This window comes from Eleutherodactylus coqui, chromosome 8 (genome assembly GCF_035609145.1).
Source record: "Eleutherodactylus coqui strain aEleCoq1 chromosome 8, aEleCoq1.hap1, whole genome shotgun sequence".
NCBI classification, from domain to species: Eukaryota; Metazoa; Chordata; class Amphibia; order Anura; family Eleutherodactylidae; genus Eleutherodactylus; species Eleutherodactylus coqui.
This window is the reverse complement of record NC_089844.1, coordinates 24,299,727-24,319,440: the sequence shown is the minus strand read 5'-3', so window position 1 is coordinate 24,319,440 and position 19,714 is coordinate 24,299,727. Positions and strand designations below refer to the sequence as shown.

Genomic DNA, 19,714 nt, shown 5'->3' with positions numbered 1-19,714 from the left:
AGACAGAAGATTCCGGGAGCGGGTGAGCCGCAGGCCTCTGCAGGGGTACGGGTCCGTCTGCAGGCGGCCAGAAGAGAGTCTACATAGAGGCAACATGATAATGTGTATTAGAGGGTAAACAGCAAATTAACTAAAGAGGATCGGGCGACACAGCTAATTAATTCTTACTTTGGGGTCTGGCAGTCAGAAAGTGGTAAAATGTCTCCAGAGCTGCATTCAGGATTCTGCTGGCTGCCAGCACTGACACACAACCCCTCTTAGCTATCGTATAATGTACAACGCAGAGAGTATTACACTACAAGTCCCACGATGCATCACAGCAGAGCATGTTCACTATGGCCAATTCACCAGAAGACCGGATGAACAAGATGAAAGTCATAATAGGATATGTGAGTGCAGCTCTGGATGTGACTAGAGTCGGCGTCTTTACTTCTGACTTTCGTGCCTCACTCACTTAAATCTACAGAAAGGAAATTGCTGCTTCAGAAAGAGGAATCATTTGTAGATGTGGAGCAGAAGACGTTGAGCGATGCTGTGAAGCCACTTAATGTCTGTTCCCCGTACGGCTGGATATTTAATAATACCCCATGCCCATTCACTGTGCCCTGACCGTGCCCTTGCCCTCTCACCCATGTCGGGCACTGGAAGAATCTCATTAATCAGAATTCCAACACTTGACAAAGATCGTTATCTGAGAACGGCGAGGTCTCAAGACGAGAAATGGATGTTCGCCTCTCAAAGTCATCATGGGCCATAATAACACGGTGGAGACACAAGAGGTGTCAAGCTGCAGCCAATCACAGCGCCTGCCGCTCGCCACCCGCCACTTATTACAACATCTAGGACCATTGCTCATCTGAGTATAAAACCATCAGAGACCGAAGATAAGAGAGACTTGAAAGAAAAGACGTGAAAAACCCCAGAAACCACATCTTTACCTAATGGCACAAAGAAGCAAATGATCGGATTTAACCTCTTCCATCCCTGACGGTAGAGAAAATCCAAAGACGAGGGGAAAACAAGACTCCTTATATGCAAGGACCATGTGCAGTCTCGCTTTCCAATGCAGGCTCAGCCTCCCGCGCAGTCACTGCCCTTGGGCGCAGGCTCAGCCTCCCGCGCAGTCACTGCCCTTGGGCGCAGGCTCAGCCTCCCGCGCAGTCACTGCCCTTGGGCGCAGGCTCAGCCTCCCGCGCAGTCACTGCCCTTGGGCGCAGGCTCAGCCTCCCGCGCAGTCACTGCCCTTGGGCGCAGGCTCAGCCTCCCGCGCAGTCACTGCCCTTGGGCGCAGGCTCAGCCTCCCGCGCAGTCACTGCCCCTGGGCGCAGGCTCAGCCTCCCGCGCAGTCACTGCCCCTGGGCGCAGGCTCAGCCTCCCGCGCAGTCACTGCCCCTGGGCGCAGGCTCAGCCTCCCGCGCAGTCACTGCCCCTGGGCGCAGGCTCAGCCTCCCGCGCAGTCACTGCCCCTGGGCGCAGGCTCAGCCTCCCGCGCAGTCACTGCCCCTGGGCGCAGGCTCAGCCTCCCGCGCAGTCACTGCCCCTGGGCGCAGGCTCAGCCTCCCGCGCAGTCACTGCCCCTGGGCGCAGGCTCAGCCTCCCGCGCAGTCACTGCCCCTGGGCGCAGGCTCAGCCTCCCGCGCAGTCACTGCCCCTGGGCGCAGGCTCAGCCTCCCGCGCAGTCATTGCCCCTGGGCGCAGGCTCAGCCTCCCGCGCAGTCACTGCCCCTGGGCGCAGGCTCAGCCTCCCGCGCAGTCACTGCCCCTGGGCGCAGGCTCAGCCTCCCGCGCAGTCACTGCCCCTGGGCGCAGGCTCAGCCTCCCGCGCAGTCACTGCCCCTGGGCGCAGGCTCAGCCTCCCGCGCAGTCACTGCCCCTGGGCGCAGGCTCAGCCTCCCGCGCAGTCACTGCCCCTGGGTGCAGGCTCAGCCTCCCGCGCAGTCACTGCCCCTGGGTGCAGGCTCAGCCTCCCGCGCAGTCACTGCCCCTGGGTCCAGTCGCCTCCTCCCGCGCAGTCACTGCCCCAGGGTCCAGTCGCCTCCTCCCGCGCAGTCACTGCCCCAGGGTCCAGTCGCCTCCTCCCGCGCAGTCACTGCCCCAGGGTCCAGTCGCCTCCTCCCGCGCAGTCACTGCCCCAGGGTCCAGTCGCCTCCTCCCGCGCAGTCACTGCCCCAGGGTCCAGTCGCCTCCTCCCGCGCAGTCACTGCCCCAGGGTCCAGTCGCCTCCTCCCGCGCAGTCACTGCCCCAGGGTCCAGTCGCCTCCTCCCGCGCAGTCACTGCCCCAGGGTCCAGTCGCCTCCTCCCGCGCAGTCACTGCCCCAGGGTCCAGTCGCCTCCTCCCGTGCAGTCACTGCCCCAGGGTCCAGTCGCCTCCTCCCGCGCAGTCACTGCCCCAGGGTCCAGTCACCCTCCTCCCGCGCAGTCACTGCCCCAGGGTCCAGTCGCCTCCTCCCGCGCAGTCACTGCCCCAGGGTCCAGTCGCCTCCTCCCGCGCAGTCACTGCCCCAGGGTCCAGTCGCCTCCTCCCGCGCAGTCACTGCCCCAGGGTCCAGTCGCCTCCTCCCGCGCAGTCACTGCCCCAGGGTCCAGTCGCCTCCTCCCGCGCAGTCACTGCCCCAGGGTCCAGTCGCCTCCTCCCGCGCAGTCACTGCCCCAGGGTCCAGTCGCCTCCTCCCGCGCAGTCACTGCCCCAGGGTCCAGTCGCCTCCTCCCGCGCAGTCACTGCCCCTGGGTCCAGTCGCCTCCTCCCGCGCAGTCACTGCCCCTGGGTCCAGTCGCCTCCTCCCGCGCAGTCACTGCCCCTGGGTCCAGTCGCCTCCTCCCGCGCAGTCACTGCCCCTGGGTCCAGTCGCCTCCTCCCGCGCAGTCACTGCCCCTGGGTCCAGTCGCCTCCTCCCGCGCAGTCACTGCCCCTGGGTCCAGTCGCCTCCTCCCGCGCAGTCACTGCCCCTGGGTCCAGTCGCCTCCTCCCGCGCAGTCACTGCCCCTGGGTCCAGTCGCCTCCTCCCGCGCAGTCACTGCCCCTGGGTCCAGTCGCCTCCTCCCGCGCAGTCACTGCCCCTGGGTCCAGTCGCCTCCTCCCGCGCAGTCACTGCCCCTGGGTCCAGTCGCCTCCTCCTGCGCAGTCACTGCCCCTGGGTGCAGTCGCCTCCTCCCGCGCAGTCACTGCCCCAGGGTCCAGTCGCCTCCTCCCGCGCAGTCACTGCCCCAGGGTCCAGTCGCCTCCTCCCGCGCAGTCACTGCCCCAGGGTCCAGTCGCCTCCTCCCGCGCAGTCACTGCCCCTGGGTGCAGTCACTGCCCCTGGGTCCAGTCTCCTCCTCCCGCGCAGTCACTGCCCCAGGGTCCAGTCGCCTCCTCCCGCGCAGTCACTGCCCCAGGGTCCAGTCGCCTCCTCCCGCGCAGTCACTGCCCCAGGGTCCAGTCGCCTCCTCCCGCGCAGTCACTGCCCCTGGGTGCAGTCTCATCCTCCCGCGCAGTCACTGCCCCTGGGTGCAGTCTCATCCTCCCGCGCAGTCACTGCCCTGGGTGCAGTCTCATCCTCCCGCGCAGTCACTGCCTTGGGTGCAGTCTCATCCTCCCGCGCAGTCACTGCCTTGGGTGCAGTCTCATCCTCCCGCGCAATCACTGCCCTTGGGTGCAGTCTCATCCTCCTGTTTAGTCTAGTCCCACCTACGTTGGGTTTTTGGGACAGGAAGCAGCAGTCAGTCAACAGTCTCCGCCACATTAACTCCTAAGGGGGTGTCACCCAGAAGCTCCTCCCCTGACCGTCAGCCACAGCGCCCCCCAATGCTTCATATAGTACTTGTGCCAATTCCTAGTAATCCAGTTCCCCAGTAGGGGGCAGTCCTGCACTACTTGCTGCCAGGACAAGCCAGGACTGGGCCCCTCTCTGCAAGGGCCCTACAGCAGCTGCCTGGTCTGCCTCTACGGTCCATTTGTTTTAGCTTCAGCATTTCCTATGGCAGTAATGGGTTAATCCTCCGGCACAATAAAGTAGACTGTAGTCACTCTCCAGCGCAGCATCGCTCGCCAGTCACAGCTATATAGCGGCGCCATCCTCTGCCAACTCCACCAGCGCCCCCTCCCCCCTGACAACTGCGCAGGTTGATAGACTGATGCGAAGAGCTTTGCATAAAGTGCTTCTCGTATAAGAGGCCATTTTATCACTTTAATGACACGAATGAAAACATCCAGAGACGGCGGGCACTCGACAAAACTGCGCCTATAAATCACGCCACGTCCGCTCCCTGCTGCTTGGGGACAAGTGCCAGGCCTGGCCAGGGATGGAAGCGCCAAAACCTCATAAAACAGGGCAGCGGTGGCTTTATATTCGCCATTAAACGTTTACAAGCGCGAGTCATGTACGTATAAATACAACGCGCGGCGCAAGGTCACCGGCGGCGGCTACCAGGACAATGGCCGACAAATCAGCACAACATTTACTAGGCGACACAATGACCCCCGTCACCCGGGCGAATACACCTGCAGGAAGAGTCCCCCGATACCCCCGTAATCTGTAACGACTCCCCACGGCGGTGATTTGTGCGTTCGCGCGTTTCGGAGAATCGTCAGATTTATGGAGGAAATTTACATATTTCTAAATGCAAAAAAAGAGAAACTTTTCACAGTAAATCTCCAGTGTCTGCGCCAAACTGCAACAGTCAGCAACACAGCGGCAGCACGGAGCGCCCGCCCCGGATAATGCAAGTTATTGTGCGCAGCGGGCATGAGTAATGACCACATGACAGGACTGGTCTGTGGCCGGTGTAATATAATACTGGGCATTCAGTGGGGGTCCTGACACTGTATGAGAGCACCAACCCATGATGCCTGTGGGTACACTGGGCACTGCCCACATATTACTTGGTCTCATTAGTGCCCAACTTCCTGCACATTACTCACCCCTATAAATTCATGTGTGGCCCATACACACCTTACAGGTTATATCAGTACTACAGCGTTATAAGAGGAGCTGCTGATATCAGTCACATGATATATGGGTTTCTGGAGGTCATATCAGTACTGGAGTGTTATAAGAGGAGCGGCTGATATCAGGTCTGTGGAGGATGCATCAGAGCTGGAGTGTTATAAGAGGAGCGGCTGATATCACATATATGATGTAACTGTCTCTGGAGGTTATATCAGTACTGGAGCGTTATAAAAGGAGCAGCAGATATCAGGTCTCCCCGGGGTATATATCAAAGCTACAGCATTTTAACAGGAGCTGCTGATATCACATATATGATGTAAATGTATTTGGAGGATATATCAGTACTGGAGTGTTATAAGAGGAGCAGCTGATATCAGTCACATATAGAAGGGTAGTAGCACCTGAAAAATGTGATATAAAGTGGTTGATAACAGGGAGCAGGAGATAGCATCCACCTGTCCTACAGCGAGCCTCTCCTCAGCCAGCTTATAACATGAGGGCACAATATGTAGGTAGCACATATGTTCGGCACATACATGGGGATGACGGTGTATATAATGCTGGGCAGAGGGATTGATTCATCCTGCCAGCACTCCCTCCAGTACCATGAGTGGGTAAAGCTGGCACTGAGCCTTACAGGGATTTGGCTGCTGACCCCTGCCTGCTCCTCCTGGCAGACCTCTCCACAGTCCTGTATATACAGAAACCGAGGACCAGGTGGGATGACGGAGCGCTCTTCAGAAATTGCTTCATCTTAATTGAAAATCAACCCTCAGGGGCAAAAACTAAAGCGGAGGATGCGCTCGGGTAATCTAACTCCGGGAAGCTTCAGCTCAGTCTGCAGCGATTAGAAACCCCTTTCTACTGAGTAAACATGTCAGCTCCGCCTGGCACAGGAGCCGCGCGTGGCGCAGCCAGGCAGATCTATCTCTTCCTCACTCCTGGCCGCTCTATATTTGGATTCCTTCACCGGTGATTATTAATAGAGACGTTCACTGACTTCTAGTTACCTGCGGCAGGAGGGGGGCACAACTAATGTTTGAGTGCGCCCCTGGTGGGTCTGATCTTCTCTTCTATGAAGGGGGGGGGGGGACAGGCCCAACGAGGTAGTAGTAGTGAGTACACGGGTAGTAATGTGATATGGAGGGATGATGGTGGGGTAGTAGTAGGGATAAGTGCAGAGTAGTGATGTGCAGCAGGATGATGGTGGGGTAGTAGTAGGGATAAGTGCAGAGTAGTGATGTGCAGCAGGATGATGGTGGGGTAGTAGTAGGGGTAAATGCAGAGTAGTGATGTGCAGCAGGATGATGGTGGGGTAGTAGTACTGATAAGTGCAGAGTAGTGATGTGCGGCAGGATGATGGTGGGGATAGTAGTACTGGTAAGTGCAGATTAGTTTTGTGCAGCAGGATGATGGTGGGGGTAGTAGTAGGGATAAGTGCAGAGTAGTGATGTGCAGCAGGATGATGGTGGGGTAGTAATAGGGATAAGTGCAGAGTAGTGATGTGCAGCAGGATGATGGTGGGGTAGTAGTAGGGGTAAGTGCAGAGTAGTGATGTGCGGCAGGATGATGGTGGGGTAGTAGTAGGGATAAGTGCAGAGTAGTGATGTGCAGCAGGATGATGGTGGGGTAGTAGTAGGGGTAAGTGCAGAGTAGTGATGTGCGGCAGGATGGTGGGGTAGTAGTAGGGGTAAGCACAGAGTAGTGATGTGCGGCAGGATGGTGGGGTAGTAGTAGGGGTAAGCGCAGAGTAGTGATGTGCGGCAGGATGGTGGGGTAGTAGTACTGGTAAGTGCAGAGTAGTGATGTGCAGCAGGATGATGGTGGGGTAGTAGTAGGGGTAAGCACAGAGTAGTGATGTGCAGCAGGATGATGGTGGGGTAGTAGTAGGGGTAAGCGCAGAGTAGTGATGTGCAGCAGAATGATGGTGGGGATAGTAGTACTGGTAAGTGCAGAGTAGTGATGTGCAGCAGGATGATGGTGGGGTAGTAGTATGGGTACGTGCAGAGTAGTGATGTGTAGCAGGATGATGGTGGGGTAGTAGTAGGGGTAAGTGCAGAGTAGTGATGTGCAGCAGGATGATGGTGGGGATAGTAGTACTGGTAAGCGCAGAGTAGTGATGTGCAGCAGAATGATGGTGGGGATAGTAGTACTGGTAAGTGCAGAGTAGTGATGTGCAGCAGGATGATGGTGGGATAGTAGTACTGGTAAGCGCAGAGTAGTGATGTGTAGCAGGATGATGGTGGGGTAGTAGTAGGGGTAAGTGCAGAGTAGTGATGTGTAGCAGGATGATGGTGGGGTAGTAGTAGGGGTAAGTGCAGAGTAGTGATGTGCAGCAGGATGATGGTGGGGATAGTAGTACTGGTAAGTGCAGAGTAGTGATGTGCAGCAGGATGATGGTGGGGATAGTAGTACTGGTAAGTGCAGAGTAGTGATGTGCAGCAGGATGATGGCGGGGTAGTAGTAGGGGTAAGCACAGAGTAGTGATGTGCAGCAGGATGATGGTGGGGATAGTAGTACTGGTAAGTGCAGAGTAGATGTGCAGCAGGATGATGGTGGGGTAGTAGTACTGGTAAGTGCAGAGTAGTGATGTGCAGCAGGATGATGGTGGGATAGTAGTACTGGTAAGCGCAGAGTAGTGATGTGCAGCAGGATGATGGTGGGGTAGTAGTAGGGGTAAGTGCAGAGTAGTGATGTGCAGCAGGATGATGGTGGGGTGGTAGTAGGGATAAGTGCTGAGTAGTGATGTGCAGCAGGATGATAATGGGGTAGTAGTAGGGGTACGTGCAGAGTAGTGATGTGCAGCAGGATGATGGTGGGGTAGTAGTAGGGATAAGTGCAGAGTAGTGATGTGCAGCAGGATGATGGTGGGGTATTAGTACGGGTACGTGCAGAGTAGTGATGTGCAGCAGGATGATGGTGGGGTAGTAGTAGGGATAAGTGCAGAGTAGTGATGTGCAGCAGGATGATGGTGGGGTAGTAGTACGGGTACGTGCAGAGTAGTGATGTGCAGCAGGATGATGGTGGGGTAGTAGTATGGGTACGTGCAGAGTAGTGATGTGCAGCAGGATGATGGTGGGGTAGTAGTAGGGGTAAGTGCAGAGTAGTGATGTGCAGCAGGATGATGGTGGGGTAGTAGTACGGGTACGTGCAGAGTAGTGATGTGCAGCAGGATGATGGTGGGGTAGTAGTAGGGATAAGTGCAGAGTAGTGATGTGCAGCAGGATGATGGTGGGGTAGTAGTACGGGTACGTGCAGAGTAGTGATGTGCAGCAGGATGATGGTGGGGTAGTAGTAGGGATAAGTGCAGAGTAGTGATGTGCAGCAGGATGATGGTGGGGTAGTAGTACGGGTACGTGCAGAGTAGTGATGTGCAGCAGGATGATGGGTAGTAGTAGTATGTTTAGGGCAGTGACATGAGGCTGTATCCCATTGCTTTATAAGCTCCCCAGGGCCCCCCTAGCTCGCGGTGTATAACCCACTCACACGGCTCTGCAGCCTCAGATTCGCGTATCGCAGCGTCCCGATTTCCCATGAATGGATTGCAGCCTCTCAGATGCAATAAATGATAATTTAAGCAGAATGTTCCTTTCATCTGCTGCGCGCCGCCTGCCAAGCACTGAGAAGTCTATTGTCTCGCTGACAGTCCAGCGTCTGGCCGAGGCGGCACGGTACTCTGCCCGCGCGGTTATATATTCCACTATAGAAATACCATGGCAGCTTGTCAGGAAGGCAAAATCAGAAGCTGCTCCGATCCCACAGCGCCCGTCAGTCAGAGAGGAGAGAATCCTGCACAATGTGCCAGTCATCATGAGGAGCGTCCGGCCCGCAGACCCTGAGCAGCGCTGTCATATAATAGAGATCAGCAGTAACAGGAGAGAATCCTGCACAATGTGCCAGTCATGGGGAGCATCCGGCCCGCAGACCCCTGAGTGCTGCCATATAACAGAGATCAGCGGTAAGAGGAGAGAATCCTGCACAATGTGCCAGTCATCATGAGGAACGTCCGGCCCGCAGACCCCTGAGCAGCACTGTCATATAACAGAGATCAGAAAGAGGAGAGAATCCTGCACAATGTACCAGTCATGAGAAGCGTCCGGCCCGCAGACCCCTGAGCAGCACTGTCATATAACCGAGATCAGTAGGGGGAGAGAATCCTGCACAATGTGCCAGTCATCATGAGGAACGTCCGGCCCGCAGACCCCTGAGCAGCGCTGTCATATAACAGAGATCAGCAGTAACAGGAGAGAATCCTGCACAATGTACCAGTCAATATGAGGAGCGTCCGGCCCGCAGACCCCTGAGCAGCGCTGTCATAACAGAGATCAGCGGTAAGAGGAGAGAATCCTGCACAATGTACCAGTCATGAGGTGCGTCCGTCCTGAAGACCCCTGAGCAGCGCTGCCATATAACTGAGATCAGTAAGAGGAGAGAATCCTGCACAATGTACCAATCATGAGGAGCGTCCGGCCCGCAGACCCCTGAGCATGACTGTCATATAACCGAGATCAGTAAGAGGAGAGAATCCTGCACAATGTACCAATCATGAGGAGCGTCCGGCCCGCAGACCCCTGAGCGCTGTCATATAACCGAGATCAGTAAGAGGAGAGAATCCTGCACAATGTACCAGTCATCATGAGGAGCGTCCGGCCCGCAGACCCCTGAGCAGGACTGTCATATAACAGAGATCAGTGGTAAGAGGAGAGAATCCTGCACAATGTACCAAACATGGGGAGCGTCCGGCCCGCAGACCCTGAGCAGTGCTGTCATATAACAGAGTTCAGTGGTCATTACCGGAGCGCAGTTTTCCAATGAGAAGTTCTGCATCTTCATAGAAGCCTTTCAACTCGTCACCGTTCTCAAGATCTCTGCTGGCTGTCAGTGAATGCTGGTAATGCTCAGAAGCTGTACGACTGACCTGAACGAATACGTCTCACCAGATTACATCAGCAGCAGCACAAATCTGCCTCCTGTTCTAATCATTTGTTACAATGTATCAGTGCAGATAATACTGTACTAAACCCTTAGCAAGAGGAGCGGGCAGAGGCAGACGGAGGGGGGTAAAGCTTCTGTGGACCCCCAGCAGCACCTCAATTCTCCACCATATTGTATTATATCACATGACGGGCAACCCCTCTGCATTACCCAACTACTGGGCATGTATCGGGCAGCTGGATACAATGATGTCCGCAGGCGACGGTGCATCCAGCGCTGACAGTGCAGGTATCAGACAGGCTGCCATACCCGCCGGCCCACCTGAGCCCGCCATCACACCTGCGCCCGTCAGCCCACCTGCGCCCGCAGTCCTATGCTGAATTAATAAGAAGCTTTTTTCCTGTGAAGTAGCTGAGAAATCCCGGCAGACAAAGTGTCTCCGCACAACGACCTGGCAGCGCCACAAACCGGCTCCGCAAATGGATTTTAGATTGCTGCAGAAAGGGCGATAAAATTCTGTGGAATGTGAGGAGACAAAGGAGGATTCATCAGCGGAGCCGCGCGGAGGTAAGCCACACCGCTAAGTGACAATTACCATGGTGACACTGATACTTTACTGGTGCTGAATGGATTCATCCCAGTGTGAGACTGATGTAGTATTAACCGCCGCGGCCCCCCGCATCACTGGATCACAGCATCGGTGACCTTATATCTAGATGTAGTGATATCATAGAACGGCGCCCTCCTGCAACCGGAGCAGAACTCCGATAAAGCAGCCAGTGCATCATCCGCATATCATAGACCGCAGTCACGACCTGATGCAGTCACGGCATTACTGTCACTCCTAACACCCCAGCCGTACTTAGTTGTGCCCAAGTGTAGAAGAACCGTCACAAAGCAGCCACACCGCCTCCTGTGGCAGGGAAACCATCAGCAATGGCCACACAGTAACAGGCTGACAGAGGAGAGATCTGCCAACATACAGAGATCACCACCGATACAAAACCCCTCAGAGCGCTTTCACCCCCGCCATCAGTCAGCTCACACTTACCCCTCGGTGCGGTACATGGTGCAGCGCTCCAGAGGAACCTTCAGGACGCCGGTGTTCAGTCCGACAAACAGAGAGCGGTTGCTGTGCAGGATCTGCAGGCTGAGGATCGGCTGCTGCTGGCCGCTTGGGAGAATGTGCATCTCTTCAAGGTAACAGCTTCGCAGGCTGCGGTTCGCCGTGGACAGCGCCTTGAGGATGGTGCCGCGTTCTGCAGAACCAACATGTGACACTCAGCACAGTGCGAGTCATGGGGGGGTCAGCAAGGAAACGGACCCATACATTTTAAAGCAGCCTGCAATCTGCAGGAATGCCGACGGCAGCCTGCAATCTGCAGGAATGCCGACGGCAGCCTGCAATCTGCAGGAATGCCGACGGCAGCCTGCAATCTGCAGGAATGCCGACGGCAGCCTGCAATCTGCAGGAATGCCGACGGCAGCCTGCAATCTGCAGGAATGCCGACGGCAGCCTGCAATCTGCAGGAATGCCGACGGCAGCCTGCAATCTGCAGGAATGCCGACGGCAGCCTGCAATCTGCAGGAATGCCGACGGCAGCCTGCAATCTGCAGGAATGCCGACGGCAGCCTGCAATCTGCAGGAATCCTGACGGCAGCCTGCAATCTGCAGGAATCCTGACGGCAGCCTGCAATCTGCAGGAATCCTGACGGCAGCCTGCAATCTGCAGGAATCCTGACGGCAGCCTGCAATCTGCAGGAATCCTGACGGCAGCCTGCAATCTGCAGGAATCCTGACGGCAGCCTGCAATCTGCAGGAATCCTGACGGCAGCCTGCAATCTGCAGGAATCCTGACCCATACCTTTGACAGCAGTCTGTGATCTGAATTTTCATTTAAAATGAGTCAGCGGTCACGTACCAGTCCCTATATACATGACGTGGTACAGCGTGTCCTTCCCCTGCACAATGTCCACCACCATCTTGGAGAAGCGCACGCTGTCCTGCGTCACCAGAGGATCCACGGACACCGGCTGCACTACGTCATTCATGAGGAAGAGGCGCTGAGCATCCTGCAGGCTCCGCTCCGTCAGGTTCTCGTTGGGGCTGTCGTCATTCAGAATACCGCACTACAAAAGATGGGATAGGCTTAGATACAGCAATCTAACAGACGGTGTCACACATCATAGGCTTAGATCAACAATGCAGCACAAGAGGCTCAACAGACAGTATCACACAAGACGGACTTAGATACAGCAGCTCGGCAGACAGTATCACACATGACAGACTTAGATACAGTGACTCAGCAGACCGTATCACACACGATAGGCTTAGATACAGCAGCTTGTCAGACAGTATCACGCATGATAGGCTTAGATATAGCAGCTTGGCAGACAGTATCACACACATGATAGGATTAGATACAGCGACTCAGCAGACCGTATCACACGATAGGATTAGATACAGCGACTCAGCAGACAGTATCACACATGATAGGATTAGATACATGCAGAATTGCCTAGTCTATTAAGTATCCAGAATTTATAATGGTATTAAGCTAAGCAGCAAGTCTCTTTGCTCCGCCCACTGCGCTCACCTGAAAGTTGGGGATGGGGTTGAGCGTTGGCAGCCAGGCGGACCTGGGATTCTCCTGGTATCGGAAGGGGCCGTTGAAGGCCTGAGTGATAGCGCTGAGGTTGAAGGCGCAGACCGCTGAGGCAGCAATGCTATTTCTGGAAGTAGAGAGATAATAAAATCCTAATCACGAGATATAATTCTGCTCCGTTATCAGTCATTGTGAAGCTGTGATGGCGAGCGCCACCCTGTAATAAGCAGCCGCTGCGCAGAAGCTGGCACACAGAGAACCAGTGCCTGGACCTGCAGACCACGCAATGAGCCCCGAAACATTCAAGGTCCTGAAAATACAGAACAAGACAAGCAGACATCTAATCCTGCCCCATCCTGCACACAGCTCAGAGCCTCACAGCAGCTCCTGCTGGTTCAGTGTCTGCACACGCCATGTAATGTAGCGCTTTATGGGAATTGCAGTGCACCATCGTGCAGAGTATGTCAACTACTCTGCAAGGCCTGATGGAGTAAGCGGCAGCCACAGGAATTCTGAGCGCAGCTCTGGATGTGACTGGAATATAAGACATGACGTAACTCAGCATCACCGCAAGAGGATTCTGAATATGCTGATATTGACTTTGCTTTACTTCTCTACAACCAGTAGAATTACGCGGCTTCGCACGGGTCTGTCATTTAACTGTTTGTTGTTTGCGTGCCGTTAAAAACTTAATCCGCTACGGATATGAAGCCAACATAAAAAACATAATAAAGTATGGTTCGCTCACGGCGAGTAACAGCAAACGACTGGGTTGTAATGTCCAGAAAATTGACGACTTGCCAGCGGTGTTCCGAAGAGATTGCAGTTAAAGGGGTCGTCCGGCTACTGGACCATCCCTCTTCAATAGGATCCCTCTATTAAAATATAGTGAACTTTAATTACCCCTCCGCGGTCGCCGGGATCCAGCGCTGCAGCCTCACTGTGGTCCCAGTGATTGATGTGACAGATGAGGTCACAGGAAATCAGGGGACCATTGCAGCCAATGAGAGGCTGCAACGTCACCGCATGATCTTGTGGCATTGGCTCTCATATCCTGCTGAGCCACATGCCGCAAGGCTTTCAGGAACATGACGCTACAGTTATCACCTGATTTCCTGTGACATCTGTCACAGCAATCACCGGGACCACAGCGGGGCTGCAGAGCGGAATCCTGGCGGTTGGAAGGAGCAACTATAGTTCACTATATTATTTTAACACAGGGGGTCTATTTTAACACAGGGGGTCTATTTTAACACAGGGGGTCCCATTGACGAGGGATGGCCCAGTAACCGGACGACCCCTTTAAAGTGACCCTCCAGTTTTAGCACAAAACTGTCTAAGGACAGAAGGAGTAGGGCGTATTTTACCTGCAGTTGCCCTTCACTGCCACCCCTCCGATCCACTAATTGTGGGACCTGTTAACAGCCATCCGAGATGGCTGCAGCAACTTTCTATCAACTGGACAGTTCTGATCACATGACCAACTCTGACCAATCACAGAGCAGATGTAGTGCCCAAGTAGTCTAACACTACCAATGCATTGTGGGTATTAGGTAGTCTGAACATTGTGTCAGCCGTCTAGGACAGCATAAAATGGAATCCAGAACTGGTAGATTGGATGGAAGGCAGAGAGTACAACTGATTTACGCAAGTCGAATTTGGCGCAGTTGTTGGCCGCCGATATTTCTTTGCGATTGGTCGAGCTGTTTGACAGTGCATGATGAACAGACAATGGAAGATATATATATATATATATATATTAAAAATATGACTGTGGGACGGACAGATGAGGAAGGACACGCGAGTCTGATGCCAGCAGCTTCTGCCCTGCACCCACCGACCTCGATATGTCACTGCAATTGGCACAAGTTAGATGCCAGCAGTAATGTTATGAGGCACAATGGTACCTGGCTCCTGAGCCGCGGCCAGCCTCCCGCCTCGGGATAAGTCAAGTGTTCCAAATCTGAACCTTGCAAAAAAAAAAAAAAACACCATCAAGATCCGCACAAGGGACCTGTCAGGAAACACTGCGGCGAAGTGTCGCGGTTCATGGCATTAGCACCGCAGGGACCGTCCGCCCGCAGTCACATGAGAAGCACAATTAGCTCCTGTTAAAACAGAGAACGCACAATTACTGCCGCCACGAGGATCCTTTATTCTCAAGCCTCGTGTCATTGGCTGGTAAAACCGCAACGGGGCAGCCGACCGTGCGGAACAAAGCTAATTGTAAAGACAAGTCACTTTATACAAAACTCAGGGAGGAGGATGACTGTCAGCTCTGAGGGGCTTCAGACCCACTCACAGAACCGTTAACACCTGCAACAACACCTAATGAAGTGTCACTCACCGCTAGACCATGTGACCGCGCCGCCGCTAGATGGAAACTGCATCAACGCAACACAAAAATACCAAGGATGAGCGGCTGATGTAGATGCAGACGGAGCGGCCGCCGCAGGCCTTGCGCACATGGTGGATTTAGCCACAGATCGGCCAATTCCTCATCAAATTTGCTAAATTGTCGCACTCATCTGCCGCGGTCTATTCCTCCTCGTTGCGAAATCTGCATCCTGTTTACAGTACAGATCAATCCCACTGAATGAGGCTAAAACCTGCGAGCGGATCAGTGGCAGCAGGGAGTCACAAATCCATTTGAGGCCACGTTCACACGGAGATCAGCGGCATTTTGCCATATTAATGAGAATTCGCGCCGCAGTTCATACGGCGCTTATTGGAAAAAGAAATGATACGTCTCGTTGTTTGGTCGCATGAAGATTTGCCCCTCTGGATGGCATTAAATCCACATGCAAATCTGCAGCAGAATAGAATATACCTAGTCGGAGAGGAAGCCGCTGCTCCAACCCATGCAGTGGCCGGCGCTTGTAACTGCAGGCTCTTATTAAAATTAATGTGACCCCAGCTAGCACTTACAAGCACAGCTACTATTGTGTTGGAACAGCGGCTTCGACCCCAGCGTATCCCAGGACTGACCGCCAGCGCATCCCAGCAATGACTGCCAGCGCTGCCTGCAAAACGCCTTTAAATCGCAGACTGAATCCCACAAAGTAGTGAAACTCTGGGAGAATGCTCCTTATAAGGGTGGTCCCAACAGACTCTCAGAGCTGCAGGTTGGTACAATGCACCAGGGCAGGTGATGCGCCGCGCCCACCGATGGAGCCATTTCTGTATGCTGCTGTTCATAGCCAACTCCCTACGCTGATGCAATGAAGCAAACCCTCAGCTGTGAGAAGCATTAGGCCTGGTTGGGTCTTGATGTAGCTCTTGGAAGCTGCAGATTCTTTTTGATAGAGAAATAAATATTTCAGTAGCCGACCTTGTCAGAGTGATCGTACAACCACTTCCACTGAGCTGGGCTACACCGCGACTTTGGATGTGTGACATCAAGTCTCCAAAAAGTCACATGACCCAAAGATGTACGTCATTGTTTTAGAACTGTGATTGGACTATTTAAAAAACACTCAAACCCAAATAGCAGAGAAGTCGCAGTCGCACGCACCTTGCATTACAGTCAGCAATCGCAACGCTGCATGTGGCTGCGACCAAAAGTTCAACAGTTTGGGATTTTTCGCAACTGTTGTGTCAGGGTGACGTTCGGGTGCAACCTGAGCCCACCGAAAATTACATGTAATTGCATTAACCCCTAATACTACAGAGCATAAGTCTGCCTCCAGTCTGGGGGAGCTGGGGGCACTTAATGCAACAGGATGTAAACTTACATCCTATGGATAGCATGGGCACAAAAGTGAGCCAGCGCCATCCCGTAGCAGAAGTCGGCTGTGACTGATGGCTGGCCTTCCGCTGTTAACCCCCAAAATGCCGCGATCAATGCACATCAGTAAAGGGGCCGGCCATGGCCTGTGATTGCTATTGCAAGCAATAATGCATTGCAGTATAAAAGTACTGCAGTGCATTATCATAGCAATTAAAGTTTTTCTAGTTTAAAATTTAAGGGGGAAAAAAAAAATAAAGGGTAAAAATATTTTTTAAAAACCACGCCTTTTTTGTGCACTATTTCTTGTTTGTATAAAATATACACAACATCCCACATATTTGGTATTATTGCATCCGTAACGACTTGTACAATAAATTGAACACTATTTATCCTGCACGGCAAAAAACATTAAAAAACCCTGAAAAAAGAAGATGCTTACGCTGTTCCGCCCGGAATTTCGCTGCGACAATTCTGCCTGCGGCCGCTAATCCCGTATTGAGCCGGCTATGTGGACGTGATTTGTCAAAAATCTTGTCCACACGGGACGGTCAATTCGTCGCGGCAAAGCCGGCAGAAGCCTGCGCTGCAGCACCGGCCTCAATGGAAAAGCGTGGGGTCTAGTAGCTCCGAAACCCGTGGCTAAGTGCCGCAGGTTTTAAAGCCGCGCTTTCTCGGCGGAAATCACACGGTTTTTCGCTGTGGCTAATCCGCGAGATTTCCGCCAGGAATACATCCCGTGTGACCCCAGCCTAAATGATACTACAGCTCGTCGAGCCCCCACAGAGCTCCGTCCATGGACAAACACATGAATGCGTCTGAAATTGTGTTTTGTTTCTCTGCTTTCCAAAAAATATATATATATATATATATATATTCTAAAGGTTTTACAATAACTACAAGCAACAAAACCGGCCGCAAAAGGTCAGGTCGGTGGAAAAATGGAAAAAAGTTACGGCTTTTAAAAAGTGGAGATGAAAATCCTAAAAAAAAAAAAATAAAAATAGCAGCGTGCTTTTGGTCAAAATAGGTCCTGTACTTAAAGGGTTAAGCAGCCATTCTCGGAAAGACCCCTTTAAGAGTTACACATAAAACAGAAGGAAACTGCTGTGATGATGTATGAGGTAACGGAGGTGCAGCCCCCCTATATATGCTCCGTCCCCCCCAGTCTACGGACGGACGCCGCTGTGTACCTACATGGCGTCGGGGCACGAAAACTATCACGGAGACTGTCTGTTGCCCATAGCAACCTATTACAGTGCAGGTTCATTTCTTTAAGGACTCTTGGAGAATGCGAGCTGCGCTGTGATCGGTTGCTATGGGCAACAGACAGTTGCTCTTGGAGACCGTCTCCAACAGGATTCTGCGGAAGCCATTAAAGATCAAGGAAAGTATTAATGCAACGCTCTGTTTCCCACAGCAACCAATCACAGCGTAGCTTTTATTTTCCAAGATCCCTATGAGAAATGAAAGCTGCGCTGTGATTGGTTGCTGTGGGCAGCAAAGACTGTTCCTCTAAGACGGTTTCATAAATCCGTCCCAGTATGTTTATTGGCTTGCGGGGGTTCCTATGACAACTGCCTCCGCTGCACTTTGTGTAAGCAGCAGCGGCCATATTTAAATCCCAGCGAGGCCAATTTCCAGCAGCGTAGACGTTCAGTACGAGACGCGCTGGTGGGGGCGCTACGTGCGGAGTTCTCAGTACTCACATTACTTTACCTTTTCGTTAAGATTCCCTCACATCAGCACTCGGCGCACGTCTCCATCTACAGCGGCCGACTCTCCCGACACATCCCATACTAATGTGCGGCATCTAATGAGCGCGCTGCTCCTCGTCGTAAACCTTAATACATCCATTACGGCCCCCAGCACAATCTGGAACACTTTCTAGTGCCGCTCAGAAAAAGTTTCCAGCTTCACAATCTCAGATTTACATTTAGATAACAGACAAGACGTTGGCGGGAGCAAAACCGCGCGAGGAGGGGGCTGAACGGCGAGAAACGGTCGGAAAAGAATCAGAGTCTTACCACCGACAGCCGGCGCGGGACCGCGTCCGCCGCATCACACCTGCTCAGTAATAAAGGACCGATCTCGGGGGGGCGGCAGTGGCGCAGATATCGCAAACGCTGCCATATGTGGCTGGACAACCGGATGGTATAAATTCCCTTTAGGACATCCTGGGACTTGTAGTCCCCCCAGCATTACTGATGTAACTCACACGTTGGTGGTGAAGACGCCGTAGATGAGGTCCTGCTCCTGGAGGAGGAAGGTGCTCTGCAGCTCGTTGTAGTAGAACGGGACCTCCCCGGAGCGCGAGCAGTTCAGTCTCGCCTTCATGAACGTCGTCCATGTATCTTCCAGTAAAAAGCGACCCCCAAAATCGTTCTTGCAGACTCTGGCCACACGCGAGTACACCGTCTTCCCGCAGTCGTGCTCCACTGCGTTTTCCCGAAAGAAGAAATACGTGAACAGACCGATGTCGTAGGCGGCGACAAAGTTGGGTTCTGCGTAAAAGGAAAGAAGAGGAATGATGAAGACGCAATGAGAGTCACTGACACACTGTAACGACTCGAATACAAAAACTATAGAACGTAAGCCCTCAACTTCACACATGTAGCAGAGCCAAGACTGTCGGATGAAGCCGAGTCCGCTGGATTAAGGCCCATTTACGTGGCGCAATTAATGGGCGTCCGAACGTCCCTCAGCCCGCTTATCAGGAGAGACACCGATCAGCCAACGAACAGGGGAACGCTCGCTTATCGGGGGATTGTCGGCTTTCATCGAGCACAAATGTTCACTAATCGACTGCCGATCTTCCAGAATGAACAAGCAGATGCCGGCCGTCGCAGGCGAACAATCACTCATCCACATAAGTTGATTCTCGCCCCGCGCAAAAGAAAATTAAATTAGCATTGATTGACATGTCGGCTGACGGTCGCTACATCGGGCCAAAAAGTCAGCCGATGTACAAGTACTTCTGTACATTCATGCTGTTACATAGGACTGCATGTGACATCTAATACATTATCTGTTCTCATGGAGTTATCACTATGTTATCTGTGGGGTTACATAGGACTGCAGGTGACACCTACTACATTATCTGTCTTCAGAGAGTTATCACTATATTGTCTCGGTGTTACATAGGACTGCTGGTGACATCTACTACATTATCTGTCTTCAGAGAGTTATCACTATATTGTCTGTGTTACATAGGACTGCTGGTGACACCTACTACATTATCTGTCCTCAGAGCGTTATCACTATGTTATCTGTGGGGTTACATAGGACTGCAGGTGACACCTACTACATTATCTGTCCTCAGAGTTATCACTATGTTATCTGTGGGGTTACATAGGACTGCAGGTGACACCTACTACATTATCTGTCTTCAGAGAGTTATCACTATATTGTCTCGGTGTTACATAGGACTGCTGGTGACATCTACTACATTATCTGTCCTCAGCATTCACTGTGTTATTCGTGGCGTTACATAGGATTGCATGTTACATCTTTTGTT

General features: G+C 53.2%; 1 protein-coding gene across 5 annotated transcripts in view; it reads right to left on the bottom strand.

Annotated features, from left to right (window-relative positions):
• Positions 1–19,714, bottom strand: part of SEMA5B (semaphorin 5B) — a 245,894-nt gene that overhangs the window by 64,347 nt on the left and 161,833 nt on the right. For all 5 annotated transcript variants that reach the window (XM_066575322.1, XM_066575325.1, XM_066575323.1 and 2 more), the window contains exons 9-12: positions 18,416–18,701; positions 12,462–12,597; positions 11,787–11,994; positions 10,916–11,123 (exon numbers count right to left, since the gene is read on the bottom strand). In XM_066575322.1, coding sequence (XP_066431419.1) covers positions 10,916–11,123; positions 11,787–11,994; positions 12,462–12,597; positions 18,416–18,701 — 838 coding nt within the window. The remainder of the gene's footprint in view (positions 1–10,915; positions 11,124–11,786; positions 11,995–12,461; positions 12,598–18,415; positions 18,702–19,714) is intronic.